The 27,645-nt window shown below is 33.7% G+C and overlaps 2 protein-coding genes across 3 annotated transcripts; one reads left to right on the top strand and one right to left on the bottom strand.

Annotated features, from left to right (window-relative positions):
• LOC132713292 (uncharacterized) lies at positions 1–4,142 on the top strand. The gene is made up of 2 exons (XM_060695811.1): positions 1–832; positions 1,048–4,142. Exons 1-2 carry the CDS (start codon positions 145–147, stop codon positions 3,750–3,752), a joined length of 3,393 nt encoding a protein of 1,130 aa, XP_060551794.1. The 5' UTR covers positions 1–144; the 3' UTR covers positions 3,753–4,142.
• Positions 4,143–5,498: 1,356 nt separating this feature from the next.
• Positions 5,499–27,425, bottom strand: LOC132713293 (amiloride-sensitive amine oxidase [copper-containing]-like). 2 transcript variants are annotated; one of them, XM_060695814.1, is made up of 3 exons: positions 27,156–27,425; positions 10,583–10,839; positions 5,499–8,602 (listed from the first exon to the last, which is right to left on the bottom strand). In XM_060695814.1, the coding sequence occupies exons 2-3, from the start codon at positions 10,799–10,801 to the stop codon at positions 6,236–6,238; spliced, it is 2,586 nt and encodes an 861-aa protein (XP_060551797.1). In that variant the 5' UTR covers positions 10,802–10,839; positions 27,156–27,425; the 3' UTR covers positions 5,499–6,235. The 2 variants fall into 2 exon arrangements, with proteins under 2 accessions (XP_060551797.1, XP_060551795.1); XM_060695812.1 differs by lacking the exon at positions 27,156–27,425 and adding an exon at positions 23,822–24,128.
• Between the last annotated feature and the right edge of the window lie 220 nt (positions 27,426–27,645).

Genomic DNA, 27,645 nt, shown 5'->3' with positions numbered 1-27,645 from the left:
GCTCAGATAACATATCTCTGGGCGTTTTATAAGCTGAGAGACGTAGCTGAGTTAATTACTTTAAGTCCAAAGTTAACTACATTTAGATCAATTTTTACTTAGGTTAATTGTCTTTATTGACAATGAATTATATTTGAATATACCATGGCTTCAGCGGGATATACCAATGAAAACAAAAATTTTATTCGCGCACTTCGTCTGCAAGTTGATATCGGTACAAGCGTTCTAAAGGAATTACTCAAAAAACACGTTAACCAACACGGTAGTATTGCTAACTTTCTCAAAACTCACTCGAAGAAATTGAAAAATTGTTTGCAGAAATACACTCTTCAAAAACATCAATATGAGTGCCTTTATCCAGCAGGAGGACAACCCGTCGATATAGAGACATGGGATATTTCTTTGTTATGTGCGGTGTTAAACATTTGCTGTCATTTGTCTTCGATTGAGAAGCAAGCAATAGATAAAATAAGAAATACACGAAACACCGTGTTCTGTCATACATCGAACTTTAATCTAAATGATGCCGCATTTAGTTCTGTATGGACTGATCTAGAAACTGAATATGTCAACATATTGAATTGTATTGGAGATGCAAATTTTGCTCAAGAGATTACAAATAGTATGAGGGACGTCAAGGAAAAACGTATTGATGGCGATGAAATTGCCTCAGATGACATCCAAGGCTTATTAGAACGACTGGCAAGCATTACAGAAAACAGTGCATCCGATGTAGAACGACTGGCAAGCATTACAGAAAACAGTGCATCCAATTTAGAACTGCTGACAAGTATTACTAAAAGCAGTGCACCCGAGACAAAGCTAAATGATCGTGAGTACAAATTCTAATGATGATTAAGGTATAATTTTTGCAGTACTTAGTGAATAAATTATCAGTTTCATCAGTGTTATTTCCGATACGGCAAAACTAAAAATTAGTGAGATAAGTATTTTTTATCTTACTCTTCAAATCTGTTCCCTAAATGTAACTTATGAAACTGAATGTTGAACGTATTAAAAATGAATGTATAGTATTTTTTATTTCAGGCATTCTCAATCTCCAGTCTTATCTTCTTAAAGCATACATAGAATATACAAATATGAAAAGCCTTCCGATTGGTCCTTTTGGGGCAACTGATGTTGAGAAGATTTACGTTGAAGAGAATTTAGATGACATGTCTATTGAAATATATAATCGCATTGAATCAACAGGAAATTGTCATATTAACATACCATATTCAGATTATCAGAAACTTTTCAAATTGTTCCATGCTGAAGAGGAAACAAGACATATTGTTATTGCTGGCTCGGCAGGAAGAGGAAAAACTACTTTCTGTCTCGAATTGGTCAGTATGTGGTGTTCAGCCGTTCAGAAATCTTTGAATGCCGACACCAGTTTAACACTGTATGAACAAGAGCTGTTAGATCGTTTTAATCTATTGTACTTTGTTTCCATACAGAACGCTGTCGATGAAGACTCAGTAATTAAAATGATAGCAGCACAACTATTCATTGAGAACAAGGGTCTTATGAAAGATGTTGAAGAATGTTTTAAGGAAATTCCAGATAATTGTTTGGTAATAATCGACGGACTTGATGAATGGCATGATGCCTTTTCAAACAAATTACCAAAATTTGATCAATTGAATTTTTGCAGAATATTGTGGACCACAAGGCATTCAAAACTGTACCTTCTGTCAAAGCTACAGAACACTAGAATATTAGACATTGCCCCATTAAGTAAGGAAAGCGTTGAAAAACTGGCACGAAACTTCCTGAGCATCATTCATACAGATAGTTCTCCAGCAGTCGATGAACAGGTTCGGTATTTCTTAAGCGATTTAATGAAATACAAAATGCAGTTACTGGCAGAAAATCCGCTGATTTTAATGTACCTTGTCTATCATTGGTACGAAGAACACGGGTTAGAAGATTCAGTAACATTAAACTACATAGGTGTTTTAAACCTCGTAATGAAAACTAAAGAAGCGTCATCAAATGAAACACAGCAAGTTGTGAGCTCTTTCCCAAACTTGCCAAGTGCTTTAGCATACAAAAGCAATATCAGTCACAATGCCCCGGTTCTTCGACGACTATGTCCGTTTGCATACGAGTGTTGCCTGCAATCTCTTTATGTCTTTGAAGAAGGATCAGTATGTGATACTATTGGAAAGGCAGATACTCAAAAGTGCTTACAATCCGGTTTGCTCTCATCAGTGGTTCATATGACGTGCCAGCAACCGAACTCACCCAAACGTCGTATCAAGTTTTTTCATAAAACGTTGCAAGAGCTTTTAGCTGCAATATGGATTTGTTGGAAAGATCCTAAAAGCCATAGAGAACTTGAACATTTTCTTAAAGAACAAGGCACTATACAGAAGATACAAGAAATGTCGTTGATTTTAATCTTTGTTTGTGGTATAGATCCAACAAAAGCAGAGATAATTTCGAAACATGTGGCAACAGTAGCTTTAAGGGACGAGGAACTTAAAAACTATAGGCAATCACTTCAAGGTCGTTACTCATTTAGAAGTTCAGAAGATGTCTCTATGTCATACCGAAAGATAAAGAGTCTTCAGCAGTTGATACTTGAATGTCAAAAGGAGATGCAGTATAGGTACAGCAAGAATTCTACTCGCCACTATTTAGTAACAAATTTTGGTACAATTTTTGGCATGATGAGTGACGCATCAGAGTTCCAGTTGTATGATATTATTATTGCAGATAGGTTGGATAAATCTGTTTGTAAGTTGTTGAATGAAAACACAAAGAGCTTACGATCGATTTACATTGATCTTCCAAAAGCAGAGAGTACTGAGAAAATTGAACTTGCAATTTGCAAAACAACTGAAATGGAGAAACTCACTTTGGACCAAACCAGTTCGCTCATAATTTATAAATTGACTCCATTGCAAATGCAAAGACTCCGCTCTCTATCTTTGTGCCTTGACAAAATAGACAAACTGCCGGAATCCATGAGTCATCTTGTGAATATAACAGGCATGTCTTTGAACATTTCTGGGAGTCACAGAGTCGTTGAAGAGTTGGGAGATATTTTACACTCATTAGCGAATCTGAAGGAACTAGAGCTTGAAAGTATTGTTTGCGAGGAAAACAGGCACGAAAATCACCACTGCGAGATTGCAATTGATTTGAGTAATTGTAACAATCTGAAAAAATTAAAATTAGAAGATGTGCGTTCTTCCCGCGCAACACTACCTACCTCTGTTCAGCTTGAAGAAATTCGACTTTCTGGAGCAGTTTCAAATTTATCTTCGTGTATCAGTCGTCTATCTGAATCTATGTCGTTGTCTTTAATTGTTTTGGGCGATTTTAAACCATTCATCTGGAATGAACCGGACTTCAAAGCTATAAAATCGGAGTTACCCAGATGGTACTATTTAGAGTATGTTTATTTGATTGGAATAAACTTTGAAAGATACGGTATGGCTCCAACATTCAGTGCACAAAAGAACCTTAAATATTTATCCCTGGAAGATATTCAGCTTTCTAGATCAGGCTGGATTAAGCTTCTTCTAAGCCTTGTGGCAGATACGGATAGAGAGATTGAAAGCGTAGCAGAAGTGCAAATTATTACTATTACAACAACAATGCACAAGGACATAGTGTCAAGGATTAAAGGAGAAAATGCTTCAATGAATGTGAAAAGAATTTTTCTTGATCTGAAGCTGCATCAATGCCGCGACAAACTTTTGAGACTATCTGAACTCAGGTGTGCGTCCACTGTGTAGCTGGAGTGGAGAAATACACATGCCAAGTGAATTAACCGATGTTCATGAATATCTTTTTTGTGGCTGCGTCGTGTGAACGTTGTCCTTGCCTTGTTGATCTTTGTTCTCATTTTGATACCTCTAACCAGCCCTGTACATTTCACCTCTTCACAATTTTACTTTAAATGTAAATATAAAGTTAAACCTTGTTAAAGATAAACTTTGTAAAATATTTTCATATATTGTCAGCTCCAGTGTTTCGTGACAGGTAGATATCTGCATAACATAAGTTTTATCATTATATGATATCAAAAGAGATAAAACACAATAGATAAAAACAATTATACAATTACGAAATATTTCACCCAATTAAAGCCGTGACTTTATCAATGATAAACAGATATTCAATTCTTCCTTGTCGATTTGTCATTATATCCGAACTCTTACAAAACCTTTAACCTTTAGCACGAAAGTGATCAACTTTGTGATCCGTACATATTTTCCAGGCTTTAAACTGTTGGCTTTTAATCTTGGTAACCCACAAATGATCGTCTTGGTGTCTAGAATAATATCTATCGCGCTGGACAACCAGACAGTCGCGAATATTCGGCTCTACCCGTCACTGATCCACGTATGAATTGCAATATAACTAATGGAAGACATTGCAAGTTACTGACGTATACCCATTGATTAGGTCATTAAAATGCTTGATAAACAATTTGTATGAAATAATGTAAAATATAAATAACGTTAAAACGCTAATTCGTAAGACGATAGAAGTCTTTTCGGGAATACCAGTTTTCAACGACGGAATGGTACAAAAACAATGACACTGATAAAGGTTCAGATACACAGTACATGTATTGTTTTGACATTCGAGAAGATTTTAAGAAAGCCATTCATGCGAATGACACAGGATGAGATAAACGTGCAGCCAGTTTAAAGGACCTCCACTAAGCCTAAAAACATTTTATTTTATTTCTTGCATAGATCCTCTGGGTCATTTAAAGTATAAATATATGCAAAATATAAGCGAGATACTAATAGTCGGGAAAAAATAAAAATCGTAACTTTGCGCCATTCTTGGCCTGATTTGAGTGAAAAGCGTTGTAACTCTTTTCAAAAAAGTAATCCTTGAATAATGAAGTGCGCGAATAATTTGAAATTTCGCACACAAGTTATGGGTCTTGACCTATAATCAAATGGAAGATTAATCTCGAAAAAAGTATTTTAAGCACTGTCATGTAAAAAAATAACCTCAGTTGAGTCCCTATAGACCTAATTTCTAGTTTTGATGGTCTACCGACTGAGCTTATTAGGTGACCAAAGTTATTTTGTAGTGATCTTTGGCATCATACGACAATATTTTTTCCAAATCAATCGAATTGTTGTTTGTTGTTGTTGTTGTTTTGTATTAAAGGTCAAGTAAAGTTGGTCTTTTCTTAAAAAACTGCCAGTTTTTTTTTCTAAAGACACTATACGTAAATTCATATTGTGGCCACCTATAGGTTGTAGAATGTTAAGCGTGTGCACATGTCAGTTTATTTTATATTTACAAAGATACTGTGTAACAATTATCAATATTTTCTAATATCAAATTTTAAATTTGAGCATAGTATATCTTTAAGTCATCGTTGCCAATTACCAATCTGATAAAATATCAGTTCATATCTCATGGCTTCATGTAAAGCATTAGAACTTAACAGACACGGACTATCTGCTAGTATTCAGTTATGATTTAATAAAACACAATAAAAACAAGAAAACAATGTTTGTTATTGTATCTTTGGTTTATAAAATACATCGTAAAACAATCAGTAATGAATAGATTACAAAATTATACAATACTGTGAATAGGACTATGTAAATGAGACACTAACAGATATAATGACATCACTTGATGTTTATATGAGACAGAATTATATATCACAGAATATAAACACTACATTGAAATTTTAATGTTCATCTAGGCACTACATAAGGTTGTATAGTGTGTAATGTTCCGGAGATGTGCCGTCATTCGGCTATTTGTACTCTCCTGCGCATCAGTCAAATGTTCCCACTACCGTTCACTTTCTTTGAAGTGAAGAAGTGTATTCAAAGCTGCTAAAGGGGCGCTAACGTATTCTGGCTAACACGTTCTTACCAGTACAATTGAAAAATACTCATTAGAAATATTAGTAACTAAGCAGAACTACAAACATATTGATTTCACTATGATCAATCTTAAATGTAAGTCATTCATTTCTTTATAAGCTTTTTTACCTCCTTACTGGCACGAGAAGCACAATTATGGTATACATGTATAATGAATTTCCATGCTGATAAAACAAGATTTAGGAATTAATACATTTTTTCTGACAACAGCTGAGCAAACAAATGTAATATTGGATCACAGTTTTGAAATACATTGTCAAATTTTGATGTACTTTCATCAATCAATCGATTTTGTTTCTCATTTTTACACGAAATTTTAATTGCAATAATCAAATATTATATTGTATTTATTCCGCATCACGGTACCCGTAGAATGTGCTTGGTCCATAAATTGGCGGTACACAGGTGCTCTCATAAGTGGTGCCGAACGTGTCTACATTAATATTTTCCTTATTTTTATCTGGAGTTATATGAACCGCACTCGGTGACGAAACACTTGGGCATTCCGTGAAAAAGTTAAAAGGAATAAGGTGGAGGGACAGTTTATTCCACGACGTTGAGGTGGACGGAACGTCTTCTGTATGCGGAATATGGTACATTCCAAGTGTTGCCCAGGCAACGAGATCTTCATTAACAATTGTATCATTGTCAGAAACAAAACGTTCAAAGTCAACAACAGGATTCCAAGGATCGTTCTGAGCATAAATAGAGCTAGAGAGATCTTCAGTGTCGTCATACTTTGTTATAACAAGAGGATATTTCGCCCATTTAGCCGCGTTAGTGACAGGCACATAATCAAGTAAATATTTAGAACTACTTTTGTTTAAAATACGATACGCTCGCTTTGTCTTGTATTTGTTGTGTAAATATTTATCATAGATGAGATGATATCTCGGATTATCAGAATCGTCGACAACAATGTCCATCTCCCGCTCCATCTTCCGTTCACTGAGCACAAATTGGGTCTTATTTGATTTGGAATACCACGGATGACGTATTGTTTCTAAATCAACATCTAATACTGAATACCTATTTTCTTGACGTCCTATATCTAGATCTATCTTAAAATGAAATAACTGTTGATGCACATTAGCGTTTACATCGAAATATAAAGGGTTTCCGTACTGTTGTTCAAATGGAAGTTTATACGTTGCCTGAACATACCCAGTTGTTGAAACGCGTATTTCTATCTCCCCGTTTAGTCGGAAGATGTAATCGAAAATGTAATCTCCATTCCATATGGTTGCTATATGACGCACTATCAGGTGGTAATCAACTATACCTCCATAATGTTTATATCCGCCCGCGTAATTATTTGTATAATGCCTCCGTAGGGGAATACCTGGGTTTACCTCAAAAATACATATAGAATTCTTATAATGTAACGGTACTCCTGAGTTTACAAAGTTATGTGTATCAAGAAAGGACGCCGTATCAGGACAGTCGATGCCACGTACAAGCTCAAAAGATGAAGCTCCTATCATCCACGATGTTAGATACAGGTTTGATATTGTCTGTGATGGACCATATCCCGTATGAAATATCACTGCATCTTGTAAACTTATTTCATATGCAATACGTTCACTTTGAAACCTGACATCAAAAATCTGTAATCCCGTCGAGGGACGCATCCGGACGTCAAAATCCCAGTGCATATATTTCACGTGTTGCCCAAATATTGTGTATCTTTTAGCATCGGGTTCATAGAATCTAGGTCCTTGTAAAGGTTTTGCCATTTCAGATTGGCCGCGTCTAGTATACGATGAATATATATCCCTATGTTGCCGACTAGGGTTTTCGAACTTTATCTTTCTCATGCGTTTAGACTCGTATTGCTCAATTAAATCTCTGACTGTGTACACAAGTTGTCCGTTATAAACAATTTTGTCAATTTTCCACTCTTTGATATTATTAGACGTGTGATTAATTTGAAGCTCCAAACCCAACGGCTGTAAGTAGTAGCCCTCAACATCTCGGAATGACCAAAACCACGTGTCTCTTTGTCCGCTCTTTTGACCACGTGGTGCGACGTCGCGAAAAATCATACAATTTACACCTTTCGTGCAGTTATGATAGCAAAGTCCATAACTTTCAATTAAAATATGATACGCCTTTTCGGAGAAATCGTTTATCATTTTAAATAACTGATCATAATCTATATTGTCCACCGGCCTGCTTGTGTACGGTATTGGAAATCGAGCGTACGATGGATTTCTTGCGAGTATATGAGTTCTTGGATTTGGAATGGGTGAAACTAAATACTCTTCCACTTTCGGCGTGGCAAGGTTACCCCTTATCACCACTACTTTTGCTGCTCTTTTTATTCTAATGCTCCCTCTGTCTAAATGTTCCAGCACAGATGTTTTCAGTGGAATGTGAAGATCTATCATATAAATATAACTACTGTTTACCGTTGCTTTCTCGAATCTAGTCAATCCTATCTTAGATTTGTAAAGCATATAATCAAGGACTGCCTTATACTCGTCCACTGACATGTCCTGGAACACTCCAGGGTTTTCAGTGTCCACGGGAATGATTGGGATACCTATGAAACAGTAATGTATAACGCCGATATGGACGGCTAGAATAATCACAGCGGCAAGGAGTATCACAGAACAAAAGAAGATGATAATGGCGAAGAGTTTCAGTTTCTTTATAGGTCTGTCTGATTTTGTACCGACTGTTCTAGCTTTTATACCCTTCGTCAATGGGACCTGAAAAAAACACATCATGAAATAATATTTGAGGAAAATATACTCGTACGTCCAGATTTAAAATAAATGAATGTATAAAGTTGAAGTAGATTTAAAAGCGGCATGCCTCCAGATTCATGATTCATGCTTATTTTCATGTAGTTTTTAATGTTTCAAAAGTACAATATATTGTCTAGTGAACAAAGGAAGTAATTTACACGCTGAAAACGGCACTTAAAATTTACGAAAATGACCAAAAAATAGGTAAGATTATGCCCAAATAGTCCTTACCACGTTAGTCACGCAATAGAAATATGGTGATTAAAGCAGAAAAAATAGTCATAATATGCATATACATATATCATGTAAATTACTTTTTCTTAAAATCTTAGTACATCTTTCTCTGAAATCTGTTGGGTCATCTGGAGGCATGCAGCTTTAAAATATATAAGCCAACCGTTGTACACAAACGCACGTTTCGCAAACGTTTATATTTTTTTAGATATAGAAAGATATCAAGAAGAATGACTTGCTAATGTCAGATTAGATAATATATTATTGTTATCTTCTTTTGTATAGTGTCTAAACAAGTTTGTCAAATATTCTAAGTTTATAATCAACTTTATACCTTTTCAAATACAGTTTAATGTTTCGAAATATCATAACTGCAGTAAAGTAAAAAATGTTGTTTGGGTGGTTATTTTATTGTTTTCTTTAATCTGATTTTATTATTATATTTTTTTTCAAGCTATTTTGAATTGTGTGAGTTATTCCTGCATTCCCATGTTTCTCGTTTTCTGGAAATATCATTCGCAGTTGTTCTGTTATTATCATTTCACAAAAAAAAAATAAAGATTAACACTTGTTTACTGCAAGCCCCTTCATACACTTGTATTATAAACGATGTGAAGTTAATGCCGAAAGCATTACAAAACTTGGCATAATATGCTGGCAACATCTTCCAACAATTTGACTTTTGCTTCTATGCTAAAGCATAAATGTCGCTCAAGTATTTATTTAGGAAAATATTTCTCGCGATCTTGTAAACAAAATAAAACGGAGTAAAAAGCATTGCCGTGTTTTTTATCTTTCTGGTGAAGGCTGATAATGTAATTCTTTCAATACCCTAGCAGAAATCCGGAAAGAGGAAACACACAAATAAATATATAAACAGTGTAACTGAGAATATAAGCTTGATGGTTGATATATAAGCATTATAATATTGTTTTATGTACTGTTTATGAGATTTTATTTGGCATATGTCCATTACAACAAAGCAATATTCTCATATCACATATACAATTTATATTTCAGACATAGAAGTAGTATATAAAGTAAAGTACATTATTATACATGTATTTAAAAGTGCATGTTCGTTATTTCTGACAGAATTTGCCCTATCTGGTAGCTATGGCTTACTAGACCAAATGATATTCAAAGTTTAAAAATGTTTATTTTGTGATCATACTTAATTTCGATAGTTTTCATTTGATTCTTTTGATTGTTCTGCTTCGGACTGCTTCGGGTATTAAAATTTTAGAACACTAGTATTAGATTGTTGATATCAGACATCTTGGGTTCGAGCCCTTTTTGAGTCATAAACATTTTTCACCATATAAAATACAAATACTGGTTGATTCCAGGAAGCGAAGACGAGGTGCAAATACGCTACAATCCTAATGAGTGTAATATTCGCCCTTGCAACAATGCCATTTTTATTGAAATCATTTTTTTTTTCATGTAGACTTATAGTCTTGAACCGCATGTTTCTGCAGGTGGGATTTTTAGCTCTATTTTTAAATATATTACATACACAAGTACTTTAAAGTCACAAGATTTTAAAAAGAAATGAAGTAAATACCAACAGTCTTAATGAATCTACTAAGACATACATAAGATGAAAATTTTTGTTTTTCTGTTAAAATTATTCTTATAACATTAATATGGATCCTACAAATTCTGTACGTACTGTTTATATGTTTTGATTAAGATATTACTCACCCTGCAAGCAGAATCATCGTCATCGGCTGCTTTAATGGCGGTGTCGCTTGCTGCTGTACCGCCAGTGCCGTTTGCTCCTTTACCGCCAGTGTCGTTTGTATATTTACAGCCAGTGTCGTTTGTATATTTACAGCCAGTGTCGTCTGCATATTTGCTGTTAGCGTCAGTATCTTCTATAGTGATCTTGACCTTGTGTTTCACCTTTTTCTCCCTACCCATAGTAGAAGTTTCACTTATGTCTCCATTAGCCTACCATCCTGAAAATTGTAAATGTGAAAAAAAGTGTATAAAAGGCACATTATGTCTCAGATAATAATATATTTTGTTCTCCTCTAATAAGATCAAAGAAATTTATAACTTTTAACTAATGTTTAATAGGCATGTTATAGATGCTGTTCACCTACAGAAATAGCAATGTTTTACATTTTTTGTCATTAAAGTAGTAAAATGTAAATTAAATAATATTTTGACTTCCATGCAAAATACTAAATAAGTATAGCTGTATTAATCTTTGTTTAAGTACATTTGGCTTTCAAAATGTTTATAAAAACCTTAGATCTATTATTATAACGCTGTTTTCTTTAATTCAGTTAGAATATTGCATTATTTTCATTTCGGAATTCATTATCTCATTGACTAACTTCTTTGTAATAAAGAAAGAAAGAAAACAACACATGAAACTATGGTACAAAAATGTCATAAGCTGTAACATATAGGTATTTTTTACTGCATGACACAAGGAAACAACAATATATTTAGTCAAAATCAGTTTTAATGGGCCAGACGTAGACCATATGTCGGCCATTTTGAGAACAGTATGTCATCATTTAAATCGCGGTAATGGTGTTTTATTTCATTTTATTTTTCATGTTTCAGTTCAAAGTTCTACGTGTTATTTTGCATAATTTTAAATATTAAAATATTATCTTTACATTGTAACTCAATATTTATTTTTTCAACAAACAAAAACATTTAGAATATGACGTATGCACAAATTTAACGGACTAGTGTTGCTTTTGGCAGAAGTTTGTAAAATGTTGTTATGTTTTATAGATTTAAAATATTTTGCACAAAAACTTTGTTGTTTAGGTGTTTGAATAAAATATGTCAATTCTGACCAATTTATGGAAATATGCCATTACCGTGAAATAAGTGATGACGCAGAATTAGTGATGTTGAGTATAATTGGCTTTTAATGGAATACATTTAAGTTTAAAGGCAATAAATTTTACATAAAATACTTTATATTAAAAATTATGGAAGCCTTGGAGGGTCATTTTTGAGTTTCGACTTATAGATTTATTTTACTATTTTCTTATGACTTTTGATTTGTGACTTTTGATTTATGACTTTTGATTTTGGACTTATGGATTTTGTTATTGTCCCACGTGCTTGCCCCATAATTTCCAAGGAAAATATGGCAGAATATGACAACGATTCAAACGAGGTAAGTTCATTTACCTAAGTTTCCTTGAGACTTATTAAAGGAAAATATATGTGGGCTCATATGCAAGAACATAATGTTTTTCTTGTATAAGTCTTTTAAATTGATTAAGAACAGAAAATACTTTGCTTGCATTGCATTGCATTGGGTATACATCTTTTATTTTGATTTCCGGAACAGGGATATATAATCTCAAATTGACATACAGCGTATGAATCAAACGCTTTGTTTCTTATATGGGTTCCAGTTTTAAATCCAAATCAGTCTCGCATTGTTGTTTGCTGCAGTTTTAATCGGTTTTCACCCGTTCTTTCATTCTTCGTCCATCTTTTATTGAATATAGACCAAATTATAGGCATTATTTTGACAAAAAAATTTGTAGTTAAGAAGTTTCATGAAACATGGTATTTCAAAAACAATAAACCATACAGCTTTGAAATTTCACACACTTGTTTAGAACATGCTCTAAGTTAAAACTCTCTGAATTGCATTGTTATCAAATTATGCCTTTTTTCGACTTTGACTTTATGGTTTAGAATTTTCATGAAAAATGGTTTCTCAAAAACTATTTTAGCGATTCCTTTGAAACTTATAACACATATTAAGTGTTGATATTTAAGGTCAATGACCAAGTTTCGTATGAGTGGCTCACGACTCGACATACTTATGCAAATTTTAAAGCTAAAATGTTTTGTCAGAAGGTTTATGAAATATGGTCCCATAAACCAGTTATGATATAATATTTGAATTTACTGGCAGATACATCTCGGCGAGACAGAGTGCATTGTGTTGTTAACAAAATTTTTGATTTTAACATTTAATCGTTCTCCTTTTTCGACAGTCTGTGGGTTTGGGGTATGCTCATTACGAAAGACAATGAGATTTCCATTACATATATAAAGTCGGCCATTCTTCGGAAAAAAACTTGTGAACGTTATTTAATATACACATTATACAATGTATACAGTTTCTTAAAGTTAACTAGGAAATTTTTAGCTAGAGACTGTGTTTGTTTTTTCTCTCTTTTGAGCATTTAGAAATGAAGAAATAACGCGCTGACAAAGATTTTAAAAATCTTGACTTCAATAATAATACAGACACTCTAGCGTTGCTATTTTACCTAATTTATCTTATGTTTTCAAAAGCTTCGTTAGAATACTCATGATTTTCTTAGTTTTTCATCAGTAACGTATCAACAATGTGTTGTTTTGTAGAAATATGTCTTCTGTGACGTAAATACTTTTGTTGATGGCAGTGTTTATTTTTAGCTGTGCCTTAGTGTTAGCTTTTAAGTAAGGCATATGTGCTATTTTAGAAAATAATCCTTACCTCTGTATTTCTTATCTCTTTTTTTTTTAAATTAAATATAATGAAGCTCAAATGCAGTTTGTTTAGCATATCTAATACATTTTTTTACTTATAAGACAACCATTTTGTTACGGTTGTAGAATAAAAAATGTTTGTTGTTATCTGTTTAAACGCATTTATTACAAAAAAACTATTGATAGCTCTGCCAACCTGTTACGGTCTACCGTGAGGTAAAAACCTTTGGTAGTGTGGTCTCTCGGTAGAGATATATTTAGGTAGTCTGTTGAGGGTGTTGGCTGGTTCCACACAGTTTTCTTTGCTATTCTATGTCTACTTTGCTCATTTCAACCTCTTACTTATAATTTTAATGGAACACTATCTCTACATAGATAATAAATTTTCTGTATCATTTAAATACTGTTTATTCAGGTGGTAAATTACAAGTTTATTTTGGTTACATGTATAACAAAGTTACAATAAAACAATAATAAATTGTCTACATATGAGGACAATGTCTTTTTATCATTCAGGACCAGATTTAATATGATAATGTAAATAAGTACAAGTTTGAAGTAGAAATTATCAAGAGTTTTCAAGTCATATTTGTGTCAAAACCGTTTTCTATATTTTATTTTATACCTATAAATTTTATTCCAACGGATAGAAAATTCCGCATTATGTTAGTGACAAATACGGAACCATATTTGGAAATGCCGGATTATTTTTGACGTTGGTTCCGATCTTACCTTTGCCTTACGTAACATTAGGAAACGGGAACAAAAATTATAAGAGGCGTCGCCGGTTTTGCATAAATTACGACGTCGCGCCATTTTTTACGTATAAATACGCAAGATATACGAAAAATGCATTAAAAAATAAAAAAGATATAGCAAAAGTCCACGTAATTCTGGGACACCCCTCGTACGTATTCATCCGTCAGTCATAAATTTATTTTTCATTTTCTGAAATTTCTTATAGAAGTGTAGTTTAATGTAAATCATTTTACTAAAAACGAAAATGTATATAATAAAAGTAAAATTATGTTGTAGTAGCTTTCTAAGGCTATGCATTTTTCTACTTGCAACATTGGAAAATTGATATCTCACTCGACCTTCGGTCTCGCGAGATATCAATTTTCCACCGCTGCTCGTAGCAAAATACAAAGTCTTAAAAAGCTACTACTACATAATATTCCGTATATATCTCCTTTAATTTAATATTATAATGCCTAAGCTTGTACAACACGGAAAAATAGCGTACCAGTCAACCGTGACTAAATTCAACAAAGAATTAAATAATCTATTTCAAGATGTAAAATGTTAATAAAAATTTGTAATAAAGCTACACATCTAGAAAATAGCTCAGAACTTTTTAATCTGAATAAAAAATTCGTTATTGATCAAGAATAGTTTATTTAGTTTAATACTTAATGCTGCAGACGTCACTTATAATTGAATGTTCCGAATTAAAACTTCTATACATATGATTTCACATAAACAATTGATTTTGATTCTTCATGTAAAAAAAGATCAACAATGATAAAAACATATGAATGCAATTATTCTAATGCAAAAATGAGGCTAGTGGCTAAATGTACTTGTAAACATTATATGACTTCAACACCACTCCCGGCCGATGTGCTCTCTTGCGTTTGGTGATTGTATCACACATTTGCTTATTTTGCATTAATCTAAAATCAAGTAAAACTAATGTTTAAACCAAGGCAAAGAGTAACAGCAAATGGCAAAAGTTATAAGTCAAAAGATAAAAGTCATAAGTAAAAAGTGATAAATTATAAGTGATAAAAGTCATAAGTAAAAAGTGATAAATTATAAGTGAAAAGTCACAAGTCAAAACCTAAAAAAAACGAGAAAATAAGTCAGCATTGATTACAAAGATCAATTATTATTTTTGAAATAACAATCATATATATATATTCCTTTTAAAATCCATAATACATCCTATAAAGTATGGTTGCTATTTGTTGCGAATGAATAAGACGTTTGAATCTAATTACACAATGACATACTTGAAATTACACATATATAATTAAATGTTACGGTACGAATCCTATTCAGCCAGATGATGTGCAATCTCGGACGGGACAGAACTAGCCCTGTAAGGGGTTCCGGGTTCGATTCCCGGTATGGCTGCATATCTTTCTTCCCCTGTGACATCTCCCCCTGTGACATTTGGCATAGTGGAAAGTGTCCCTGCCAATCACGCGGCAGACCGAGGTTCTATTACTAGTCGGGCAGCCGTTTTGTAACCAGGGCTTGATAGAAGAGACAAAACCAGAAGGCGATTCATATAGTGCAGTTAATCTCGTAATACGTATGCCAAAAAAGAAAAGAAATATTGCATGTATTTTACGTAAAAAGTCACAAAAATTGCACATACATATATTGTGATGTAAAAACTTTACAAATTAATATTTACAGGCTGCTGAGTTGAAAATCTTTAAAAGGACCATTCACTTGTACAATAAATGGTTTAGATTTGTTTTGTCTTTAGGAAGATTCCCACTACACGTATAGCTCATGAGGCTCTTACGTTATAATTACATTTTCGTGTGTTATAAACGTTCCTTTGAACCTTAAAATGGATTTGATGTGTTTTATTTGATAAAATGACAGTCGAAATCGTATTAACATTAATGATGTTATCAGGAAATATTCCTGTAATATATAAGTTATACTTTTTAAAATGCATTAGTGGGTGCGGTAATATTTTTATGCAGTTTTAGTAAAAAAAAGTTAGTAATCGTGTACTAACTGCATTTTTATTGATTATCCTTTGACACTATAATTTCTTAATTACGGTTTGATATTGTAATGATATATTTAATAAAATTTTACAATAAATATTGATATGTAAACTGACTTCCTGATTCTGTATAATTTTTCATGAAATCCAAGGTACCATGTAATTAAGGCATTATTTTCTCAGCAATGGCAACAGCAAAAGTTCGGGACTTTTTATGGGTAAATGTACATACATACTAGTTTCAGAAAAACAAACATTTAAAACTGTTGCAATCAGTTCTAGGTTGACCCCCATATTAGGGTATATTGACTGGACTAGTACGCTTTTCGTGAAAAATTACATGCAAAGACTGTTTAAGAAATGACCCGTTAAGATATGACCATTCTAATGCACTACCTCTATTTCAAGAGTATTTACATTAGTTGCATGAAATCAGAGGGTTGTGGGTTCGAATCTCATAGGATCCAACTTTTTTGTTCTTCATTTTTTCTTTTAACAGTATTCTTGTATTTTTCTAGCTATATTTTGATGGAAAAATATGCTCGTTTTCTATTATTATCATTTTTTAGAGATATTCATTGATCTAAGAGCAAATACGACATATAAGATTTTCAATGTTTTATATACCCGGTATTACAAACTAGCCAGTAAAAGCCCTCCATATTTCACAGAATGAATCAATATACTTCTAGAAAGATTCTAGCAAACTTTGATATAAGCCCTTTGACTAAATGTAATTTTAGTGATTTTTAAAATTTAGAATGATATGATAGAAAATGTTCAAATGGGTGGGGTAGAGAAACATTTCCATGCATATTTCTATCGTGTTGGGAATAGTCAAGCATTTAACATGCATAGTTCATTACTAGAATGTTATTATAAATTTGCATCTAAACAAACAACACTTGCAAAACATATTTAAACGAGATGACACGGATATTTTTTAGACTTTCAATACATGTATTTCTTTAAAAAAGCCTTTTTAATGTATTTGTTCTGACTCATAGTAATGCCGACAACTCCAAATCCGTACGGTAAATTTTGCTTAAATTTTGCATACAGGTGTCCTTTAGGTATACCACTCAACAATGTTGTCAATTTTACAATGCCTTATAGTGCAAATTAGAGTGGTTATAACTTCATTGATAATTTACAAATATATAATGTTTACAAACCAATATTTTAAAACAACCATATAATGCAGTGAAATCGTAGACTATCGTCTTAATGATTTTCAAACATCGTTTTTGAAACTTAACCTCTAGTAACCTAGTATATATCAATAACACGAAAAAAAATCAGTATAAGTCGTTTCAAAGCGTATTTATATTAAATCTATTCTCAAAATTTAATCGTTCAACTCGGTACACAGTTGTAGTGCTGAATCAGCGTTCAATGGCATTTGTAAATCTGGCTTCAGAAGGGGTGCTAATTCTACGAATTCCTCACATTGTCTTTTTGGGCGTGAATACTTGCAAATATATACGTCTCTCAAGTTAACTGCATTGCCTAAGTCGTGAGTTTCATACAGACCTGGTAAAAAACAGTGTGTCAGGTTTACCGCAAATAACAGAAGAACTGGTTTGTTGCCTTATTTCATATGCAATCCGGTCTAACTCGGTTTGTATGAGATCCATGAAGCTCAATTTTAAGTTCTCACATTGTATCGGGTCCAGATCATTAAATACACATGTATCGCGTAAGTCTTTGAAAAAATCTACCAATGGATCCATTTTGTAGTAATGTACACCACCACTTCTCAATGCGTTGGAAAAAATCTACCAATGGATCCATTTTGTCGTAATGTACACAACCACTTCTCAATGCGTTGGTTAGATGTGCTTTTTCCAGCTACAATGCTTTGAGTACCAGCAATCGGATCTGTAGAATCGTGTCTGAAATCACAACGTAGTATTGGGTGTGGGAACGTAGTATTGGGTGTGTGTGTGGGGGGGGGGGGGCTTGATAATGTTCATTAAAGGTGTCTAAAGGTATCTTGCAATAAGGTGTGGGTCGTTATTTGAGTCCGAAACCTCTTACCATATTTTTTTCTACTATACCCATTCACATCACCATGGATACAAAATCCTTATGGTTTAAGTTTGTCTTAACCGTCCATATGTCATATAAACTGGTCCTTTTGCGTAGTATACGCGTCGGCATAAGCGATGAGCTTTCCGCATCTCAACACCATCTGGATCAAGCGCTCTCATTATTCCCATGACGTCGTCCCCATTGACGTACATGTGATAATCCAGCATTAACCTACGCCATATTGTACGGTATCTTATGCATTGTCCACTTATTTATATTTCTCTGTTTATAACATCAGGCACAGTCTCAAAAGGAGTATATATTCCATTACGCCGTTTAAAATCTAAGCTATCCACTGTACTAAATGACGTCGTAATGCCATGCCGTAACAGAAAGTACTCTATTATCAGCAGAGTTTTATTTGCTATAGATGTTGAGGGTAGGTATCTTAGCACGGTAGCTTTGGTAATGCCGAACAGTATAATGATGAAGACACAGAACAACATCAAGGTTTTCGTCCTCGTTACCTTTTGTCCAGTAGTTGTGTCTGAAATAAGAGTTTATCTTTTATCTTAATCTTTATACATTCATAGTATAAAAATGGGTAAATCTCTTAGCTCCGTCTTTTAAAGATTGATAGGTGCGATAAAAATATAACATTTAAAATGTTAGTAGAATATTTTGTTCTAACTGGTCCTATATCTATGTTTGTTCTTATGTTTTCTTTTCTCAATTGTTAAAATATACAACAAAATTAGACATTGATGCAAAATGCAAATTGTGCTCGATCACAATTATAAGTTAACTTCGTACTTGTGTGTATGAACATAGCATTTGCCGTTCTTTATGGAATTGGTCAACACTATCTAAGTACCGGTACTTTAGAGAAATACTGATTCTGTGGTAGCTCAATAAAATGCTGAATTGCGATACATGTTTAATACTGTGCACCATGCCATTTTAAGACGTAAAACTTGTAGGGGCGTCCGTGGCCGAATGGTTAAGGTTGTTGACTTCAAACCACTTGCCCCTCACCGCTGTGGGTTCGAATCCCGACATGGACTTTGGATTCTTTCATGTGAGGAAGCTATCCAGCTAGCTTACGGAACGTCGGTGGTTTTACTCAGGTGACCGTTCGTGCCTGAAATAATGCACGGAAGGGCACCTGAGGTCTTCCTCCACCAGTAAAGCTGAACGTCGCGATATGACCTGTACTGTGTCGATGTGACGTAAAACCCAAAACAAACAAACAAACGTAAAACTTGTATTCCCTGTCTACTTGTAAAACAAATATTTGTTTGTTACTCATGGACAGATTTTGTGATGAGGACAAAAAATGTATAAGCATTAATATAATGAACATATTTAGAACATAGCAGATTGCACAAAACACACAGTCACACTTGTGAAGTTAAGTGTGTGATATATTACCACTGTGGGATTATATCAAATAACATTAAATTCCCTCCTGAACACATCCTCTCCTCATTGACAAATCTCAATGAAATTATTTAAAACGTTTAAAAACATACCTGAAACCAAAGTTGCTGCTTTCAGCTTCTAAAGCACGTGTAAAATGGGTTAGCCAAAAGTCATAAGACGTAAGTCACAAATCAAAAGTCAAAAGTCGAAAGTCAAAAGTAAAACATCCAAAAGTTGAAACTCAAAAGTGACCCTCCAAGGCTTCCATAAAAAATACATTTGGCTTTCAAAATGTTTATAAAATCCTATGATCTATTATTATAACGCAGTTTTCTTCAATTCAGTTAGAATCTTACATTATTTTCATTTCAGTTCGTTCTCTCATTGACTAACATCTTTGTAATTTCAAAGATAACAATTTTTACCTGAACACTTAATTTCGGTTAATTTATATGGTATCCCCTTCACAAACATGTTAACAAGCCTCTCGTACTTACTGATAATGATTTTCACCTAGAAGTGTGTTTTTTAGATAAATATTCCGTTCCTATGAATTGAGTCATTTTGCGAATGTTTTACACGAAAAACTGGAACAATTTATTATATAATCTTATTTTCTGACAGGTTCCATATGTTCAACAGTTTTTTGTGTAAACTTTTTTTTCCTGTATAAGCTATAAACAATTCTACCGAGGCCACAAACGATATGCACCGGTGCAAGTTATGGAACTGAAATTCGTGATAGAGATAATAATCCGCAGCTGTTTTTAAATGATTAAAATTTCATTTCATGAATTAACAGTTGAAGCTATTCTAGTTCACCACTTCTTTATTATTATATTAAGGCCTCAGTGGCCGAGAAGTGGCATGATCAGTATGACTGGAAAATCGCCATATGATGATTTGGCTTAAAACCTAAGTAATGATAATAATAACAACAAAACAATAACAATAATAATAATAATATAAAGAGAAAATTGAATATCCATATACCGAGAGGAAAATAAGATTTAACAGTAACATTTTTAGCTTGAATCGTGTAATGGACTTGCACTGCATCAGATTTGGTGCATTCCATTTTTAATTTAATTTATATAGTTAAGAGATTGGTCTGTAAGACACGGTTATTAACTGGTGGTGCCGTCTGCCTTAAAAAGTATAAAACGGTGAAAACTATGAAGCGATTCGTGCTTATCTTTTGCTCCTGTCCATTGAAAACCCGGCCCGCCCAGTGACAGTCGAGGGATAGGGGTGGGGGATAATTTGTTTCCGTTCTGTTTGACCCCGCAATGCCGGGCATCTGTGGTGATTCTATTTGGACGCCAAACAAGCTTTAATACATGGGCAATATGAGGTTCTCCGTATGCAGCAGATCATTTACAGTTCTCCGCATGCAGCAGGACATTTGCAGTTCTCCGCATGCAGAAGGACATTTACAGTTCACTGCATGCAGCAGGACATTACCAGTTCTCCGCATGCAGCAGGACATTAACAGTTCTCCGCATGCAGCAGGACATTACCAGTTCTCCGCATGCAGCAGGACATTTACAGTTCTCCATAGTCAGGATATTTACAGTTCTCCGCATGCAGCAGGACATTTACAGTTCTCCGCATGCAGCAGGATATTTACAGTACTCCGCATGCAGCTGGACATTTACAGTACTCCGAATGCAGCTGGACATTTGCAGTTCTCCGCATGCAGCTTGACATTTACAGTTCTCTATATTCAGGGTATTTACAGATCTCTGCATGCAGCTGTACATTTACAGTTCTCCGCATGCAGCAGGACATTTGCAGTTCTCCGCATGCAGCAGGAAATTTACAGTACTCCGCATGCAGCTGGACATTTACAGTTCTCTATATTCAGGGTATTTACAGCTCTCCGCATGCAGAAGGAAATTTACAGTTCTCCGCATGCAGCAGGATATTTACAGTACTCCGCATGCAGCAGGACATTTGCAGTTCTCTGAATGCAGCAGGACATTTACAGTACTTCGCATGCAGCTGGACATTAACAGTTCTCTATATTCAGGATATTTACAGTTCTCCGCATGCAGCAGGACATTTGCAGTTCTCCGCATGTAGCAAGACATTTGCAGTTCTCCACATGCAGCAGGACATTTACAGTACTCCGCATGCAGCAGGACATTTACAGTTCTCCGCATGCAGCAGGACATTTGCAGTTCTCCGCATGCAGCAGGACATTACCAGTTCTCCGCATGCAGCAGGACATTTACAGTTCTCCGCATGCAACTGGACATTTACAGTTCTCTATATTCAGGATATTTACAGTTCTCCGCATGCAGCAGGACATTAACATTTCTCTATATTCAGGTTATTTACAGTTCTCCGCATGCAGCAAGACATTTGCAATTCTCCGCATGCATTAGGACATTTACAGTTCTCCACATGCAGCAGGACATTTGCAGTTCTCCGCATGCAGCAGGACATTTACAGTTCTCCGCATGCAGCAGGACATTTACAGTTCTCCGCATGCAACTGGACATTTACAGTTCTCTATATTCAGGATATTTACAGTTCTCCGCATGCAGCAGGACATTAACATTTCTCTATATTCAGGATATTTACAGTTCTCCGCATGCAGCAAGACATTTGCAATTCTCCGCATGCAGCAGGACATTTACAGTTCTCCACATGCAGCAGGACATTTACAGTTCTCCATATTCAGGATATTTACAGTTCTCCGCATGCAGCAGGCTTTTTACAGTTCTCCGCATGCAGCAGGACATTTGCAGTTCTCCGCATGCATTAGGACATTTACAGGTCTCCACATGCAGCAGGACATTTACAGTTCTCAATATTCAGGATATTTACAGTTCTCCGCATGCAGAAGGACATTTACAGTTCTCCACATGCAGCAGGACATTTGCAGTTCTCCGTATTCAGGACATTTAGAAGTTCTCCACATGTAGGAAATGTTCAGAGAGTATGAGAATCCAAAAGTTAAACCTGGTCACTATTCAACCGGGAGCATAGGCAACGAGTATTAAATCGAATAAGTAACTGAATATTTATTGACAATGTAAATGTTTATTTTTTTTCTCCAAAAAAAATTAAGAGCCCATTATACATTTGATGCCAATGAAAATATATAAAAACTCATTAAATATCAAACGAATGATAATCCAAAATAATCAAAATCATTTAGAATCCTTTAATATCAATAAAATAGTTTGACAGTTGAAAGAATGCAGAAATTTAGATAAATCAAAACCACATGGCAGTTATAGTAATCATGTATGTTTTCAAACAACATATGTTACATAACACTGTTAGTTGAATTGGAATATATGCATTCTCTAACTTAAACAGGGATGTTTATTATTCTTCCATATACCTTTAATTTGTTTCAATCTGGTACGTTTATCTTTACGAAGCTATAATAATATTGTTCCTCAGCTACTATTTTGAGAACCGTCACGCAAACATGCATAATTTAAGTAACAAGATTAAAACGTTCAAGGAAATAAAAAAAAATTGCAGCATAGATCAAATGCTCTCGTCGTCTTATGACTGTCATAGTTTTCGGCAAAGTGATAAAATGATGTTGGTATAAGAACTTGTTAGACGCATGAAGAAATAAGCAATGACTAACACTTATTGATTGATGGCGGTCACAGCCTGTCTAGTGTTCGGGATACTTTGACATTATCCATAGCAATAGCATGATAGACTGGTTATGTTTTGTTCTAGAAAAAAGTTCAAGTCGACCAGATCGATAATAAAACAATATTTTATGAAGCGCATAAAAAACTGATTAACAACAGCAACAGTTGCAGATTAAAAATCAGTTGTTATGCATACGGGCACTTTACTATTCATGTGACTGACAATACACGTAAAATCGATTGGCATCTGATGACAGAATATTTAAGGTTCTAAATACTGAAAAAGAGGGGCATGTACCAATCAAATGAATCATATCCAACTGTTACAGAATAAGTTTTATCAAGTGGCGATACAATTTATAACAAATTCGGTTCATTTATTTTAAGGTCTGTGAAGGATTAAGAAGTTATATAATGAATAAATAATATAGGTAATAAAGATGGAAACAACCAGACTACTTAATGTATTATAATGAAATATCCCATCGAAATATTTACTTTTATTGTGTATGCTTAAAACATAATGTAAGAAACAGCGTTAACTGAAGCGGTACTAAAATTCAAGTGATGTACTTTAAATGAAACGTTGATCTATTTACCACAATCTAAACTACAAATATGGTCACATGTGTATACCTTTCAATAATAAAGCATTCCATTATATAATCCACTCACAAAATCTGAAAACTTCTGTCTACAAATTCAGAAAACAGAACTCCATAAAACTGACATATTCTTTAAGAAAATAAATTCCTCCTACAACTTGCAGTCTAATAATCCAAGTTATGATTCATAATATTCCAGCGGTAATTCCACCGTGTAATTTATTCGTAGAGCTTTTCTAGCTAGTTATATTTCACTAGTGGATATACTCCACAAAGTTATTCTACTGATGCGAGGAACTCTGCGGCAGATCTCAAGGTTGTTTTGATATTAGAATGTGAAATAGTTTAGAAATAATGGCATGTTTGTGATGTACCAGCAAATAATATGCGTATTGATTCCACAATCGAGAATTACGGGAACTTTTGCACATGGCATGAATGCTAAATATATAAAATGATTTTTTTCATTATAATCTGATAAATTTCGATGCGTGAATATAAATCATTTTATCGTGTAAGGGAAGCTAATTGCCATTTAACCCATGATTGATTCAGGTTACGTGTCTGGTGCTTGTAAAACACGTGGCCTCTTATGTTATGAAATAGTTCTCACATAATTGTAAATTAATTGTTTGATTAGCACGTAGCATGTCATAAATAAAAGATGATTTTTTCATCTCGAATTATACGAAAAAAATCGGAAAATGACACTGAGATGTACATTGCAAAACTTTTATTATATCTCAATTAATTTAACTTTTGTTAATTTAAAAAAAAACTGCGCATAATTTCTAATGGGAATGGGAATCTTTTGTTTCAGATTTAAGTCACTTCAAATGTGCACTTTTGTATATATATAACGTGCAAAAACAGATGCGTCGTACAGACATTTTTGAGATAACTTGGATTGTTTTGATGGATTTAGATTCAGATTTGCAGTAACTTAATGTCTCTCCATGTGTTCAAGAATGTATAGAATAGCCTTCGATCTGAAGGTAACACTGTTCTAAAAATAGATTTTACCTTATCACCACTACATCACCTGTACTGACTTTCGGACAAGGGATTAGGGAGTTCACACTACACATAATGTTAATCAGCGTATATTTACTTTGTTTACATGCAATATTTTAAGAAATTGTAGAATGCAAACAAGTTGGAAATGGAATTTAGTGTGAAAAGAAAAGGGACAACTACACACTGTACTTTTGAAAAGTTAAATTTAAACATATGTCACAATCTGCTCTGGCCTCTATATTTGTCAATAAAACGGTTTTTGTCATTCAGGCAGAAAAAAAGTTTGACTCTTTTGATTGATGAGGCGATTTTTACAAAATGCACCAGTAATTCTAAATTGGCGATGATTTAAAAAAAACAAATATTTTGTGTGAGACATAAAATAAAAAAAACAAATGTATCTTATTGTCTATACGTTAACAGTGTATGTTAAATCACGGACCTCAATTGTCAATTCAGTTTAAATATACATGCAAGCATGCATGTACGTATACATTATTTCTGATACAGTAACTTCTGGAATCGGCATTTTTTATTAGGAAAAATAGGAAAAACGCATAGTTTTGCGTATTCTAAAATTAATAAAGAATTAATTTAAGATATTATAGTAATTAATATAATACTCGTAGCACTTTGGTGGATAGATTCATGACTTCTCCAATCTGCGTATTTTACATATTAACAAAATTTTGTACGGTATATCTGGGACAGAAAGATACTTTTTCATTTTTAGTCCCAATTTCTTAAAATCATACCATATCATATCACCATTTCTAATTTTGATAAACAGTGAAACAAAAACAAATTGCCAAGCGCCGGCATTTTTCTCAAATTGACATGCAGGGAAAGTATTGCCCCGAAAGTTATTTCTTTTTCACCATATCATCTTTTTTTTCCTGATGGTTTTAAACCATCTCAATCATGCTTTACGCAAGTTTAACCCCAGGAACATCATTTCCATTGAGAGAAATGTGAATAAAAGCATTCGTAACCATTACATGTTGTATAATCTACATGTAGATTAACCAGTTTCCTTGTCCGAAAGTTATCGATATGTTGCTATTTTTAGAACAGGTCTCTTATCAGTGACGTATACGATGCTCATCTCAAATCGTTCCCTATTGCAGATTCTTCCAAATTTCCAAGCATTCAAAATGTATAATTGAGCCATTCAAAACGTTAGGTAGCATAGCCAAAGGGCGTATAAACATATGATTGATAACTGATTTAGTACAATGTTTCCTTAGAGACTATCAAGATAATTTGATTACATGGAGTTCATTATCTTAATTATCTTCACCAATTGTATAGTATTACAATCGACATATGCACTTATTCACATTATTGGTGCAAGATCTTACAAATGATATGCTAAACCAACAGCCAATGGCGTAAATTAACAGCCAATGGCACAAAACTAACGGTCAAATATGCAAAATAACAGTCAAGGATGCTAAATTAACGGCCGAGGATGCTAAACTAATAGCCGATGCATCTAAATTAACAGTCAAGGACGCTGAACTTACAGTCAAGGATGCTTAACTTACAACCAGGGATGCTTAACTAACAAAGGTGGAAATGTCGCTCAAATAAGTATAAATTGGGCCAATTCTTCGATAAAATATTTTCTTCACATTATTATGAAACTGTGTTCTTAACTGACAAAGAATTAGCTAAACACAAACACCTTAATAACAAGCATAACCGTATATTTTTAGATTTAGACCTTGTTCTATATTGCCAAAAATGTACATAAAGAAATAGCTCACGTAAAATAGCATACACAATCACATTGATGCTATTCACAAATCAATAAAAGATCAATATCAGATTGGAGCATAATTTCCTGGTTGAGAAACATACGTTAAACATTATAATTTATAAAACAGATTATGGATCGATCAATAACAGAGCAGAACATATATTTTATTTGACTTATGCATTACAAGCTAATCGTCGTAACATACAATATACTTGTATAAGTATATATATTGAATAAATTAACAAGGCACACTACTTCAAAGGCCACAATGGTGCCTTTGCTTGAACAAACTTCGTTTTCTCTGAATAAGACGTTTTCTAATTATAATTTCAAAGGCATATACTATATACACTGTCTAACAGTATGTAGTCTTAATACAAAAAAAAAACACGCATACGTTCATATACATTTGTAATATACAGTAAATTCAAACCTATATAGAGAGCGCCTTCATTGAATGCCATACGTAATGTTAAAACTAGCTTTTTTATACAATCCCATTGATGAGGAGTGTACTGTATTTATACTTTTATACATTAACTATTTCAATAAAACAAAACAAAAATAATCGAAACTTTTTATTTACCTGTTGGTACAACTACAAATAATCAGAAATCCTGAAATTCCGTGACAATTTACCGTTGTACTTTTATTAAAAATAACTCAAAAATTGTAACATATATACGCATTCATTAGGATATGAACGCTGCATATGAATCATAAATATTCCAACAGAACACTATTCACTTGTAGAATATATTCAACCACTGGAACCACATAGATCGGTCTGCGAAGATCAGGAACTAGTAAACGCTTGTTTTGCTAAGCGTTGTTTGCACAGTATCGATAAAATGCCTCTCTATTGAGGTTTTTACTGGAAATGTTATAGTTCTAACATTGATAACATCGTAAAGGTTGTCAGTTAATCTGATAAACTTATTTACATGTCAGTAAATTAGATATCTAAATTTCTGCATCAGACTGCGATTTCTGAGTCATTTGAAAATCATATGTTTATTGCTTGCACCTTACCTTCTCAATTTGCAGAGCTATTGCTTTTTTTCCTTGAAAAAATA

The sequence above is a fragment of the Ruditapes philippinarum genome, unplaced genomic scaffold (genome assembly GCF_026571515.1).
Source record: "Ruditapes philippinarum isolate M1 unplaced genomic scaffold, ASM2657151v2 ctg253_1_1_1_1, whole genome shotgun sequence".
Lineage (NCBI taxonomy): Eukaryota > Metazoa > Mollusca > Bivalvia > Venerida > Veneridae > Ruditapes > Ruditapes philippinarum.
This window is presented reverse-complemented; position numbering and strand designations above follow the sequence as displayed.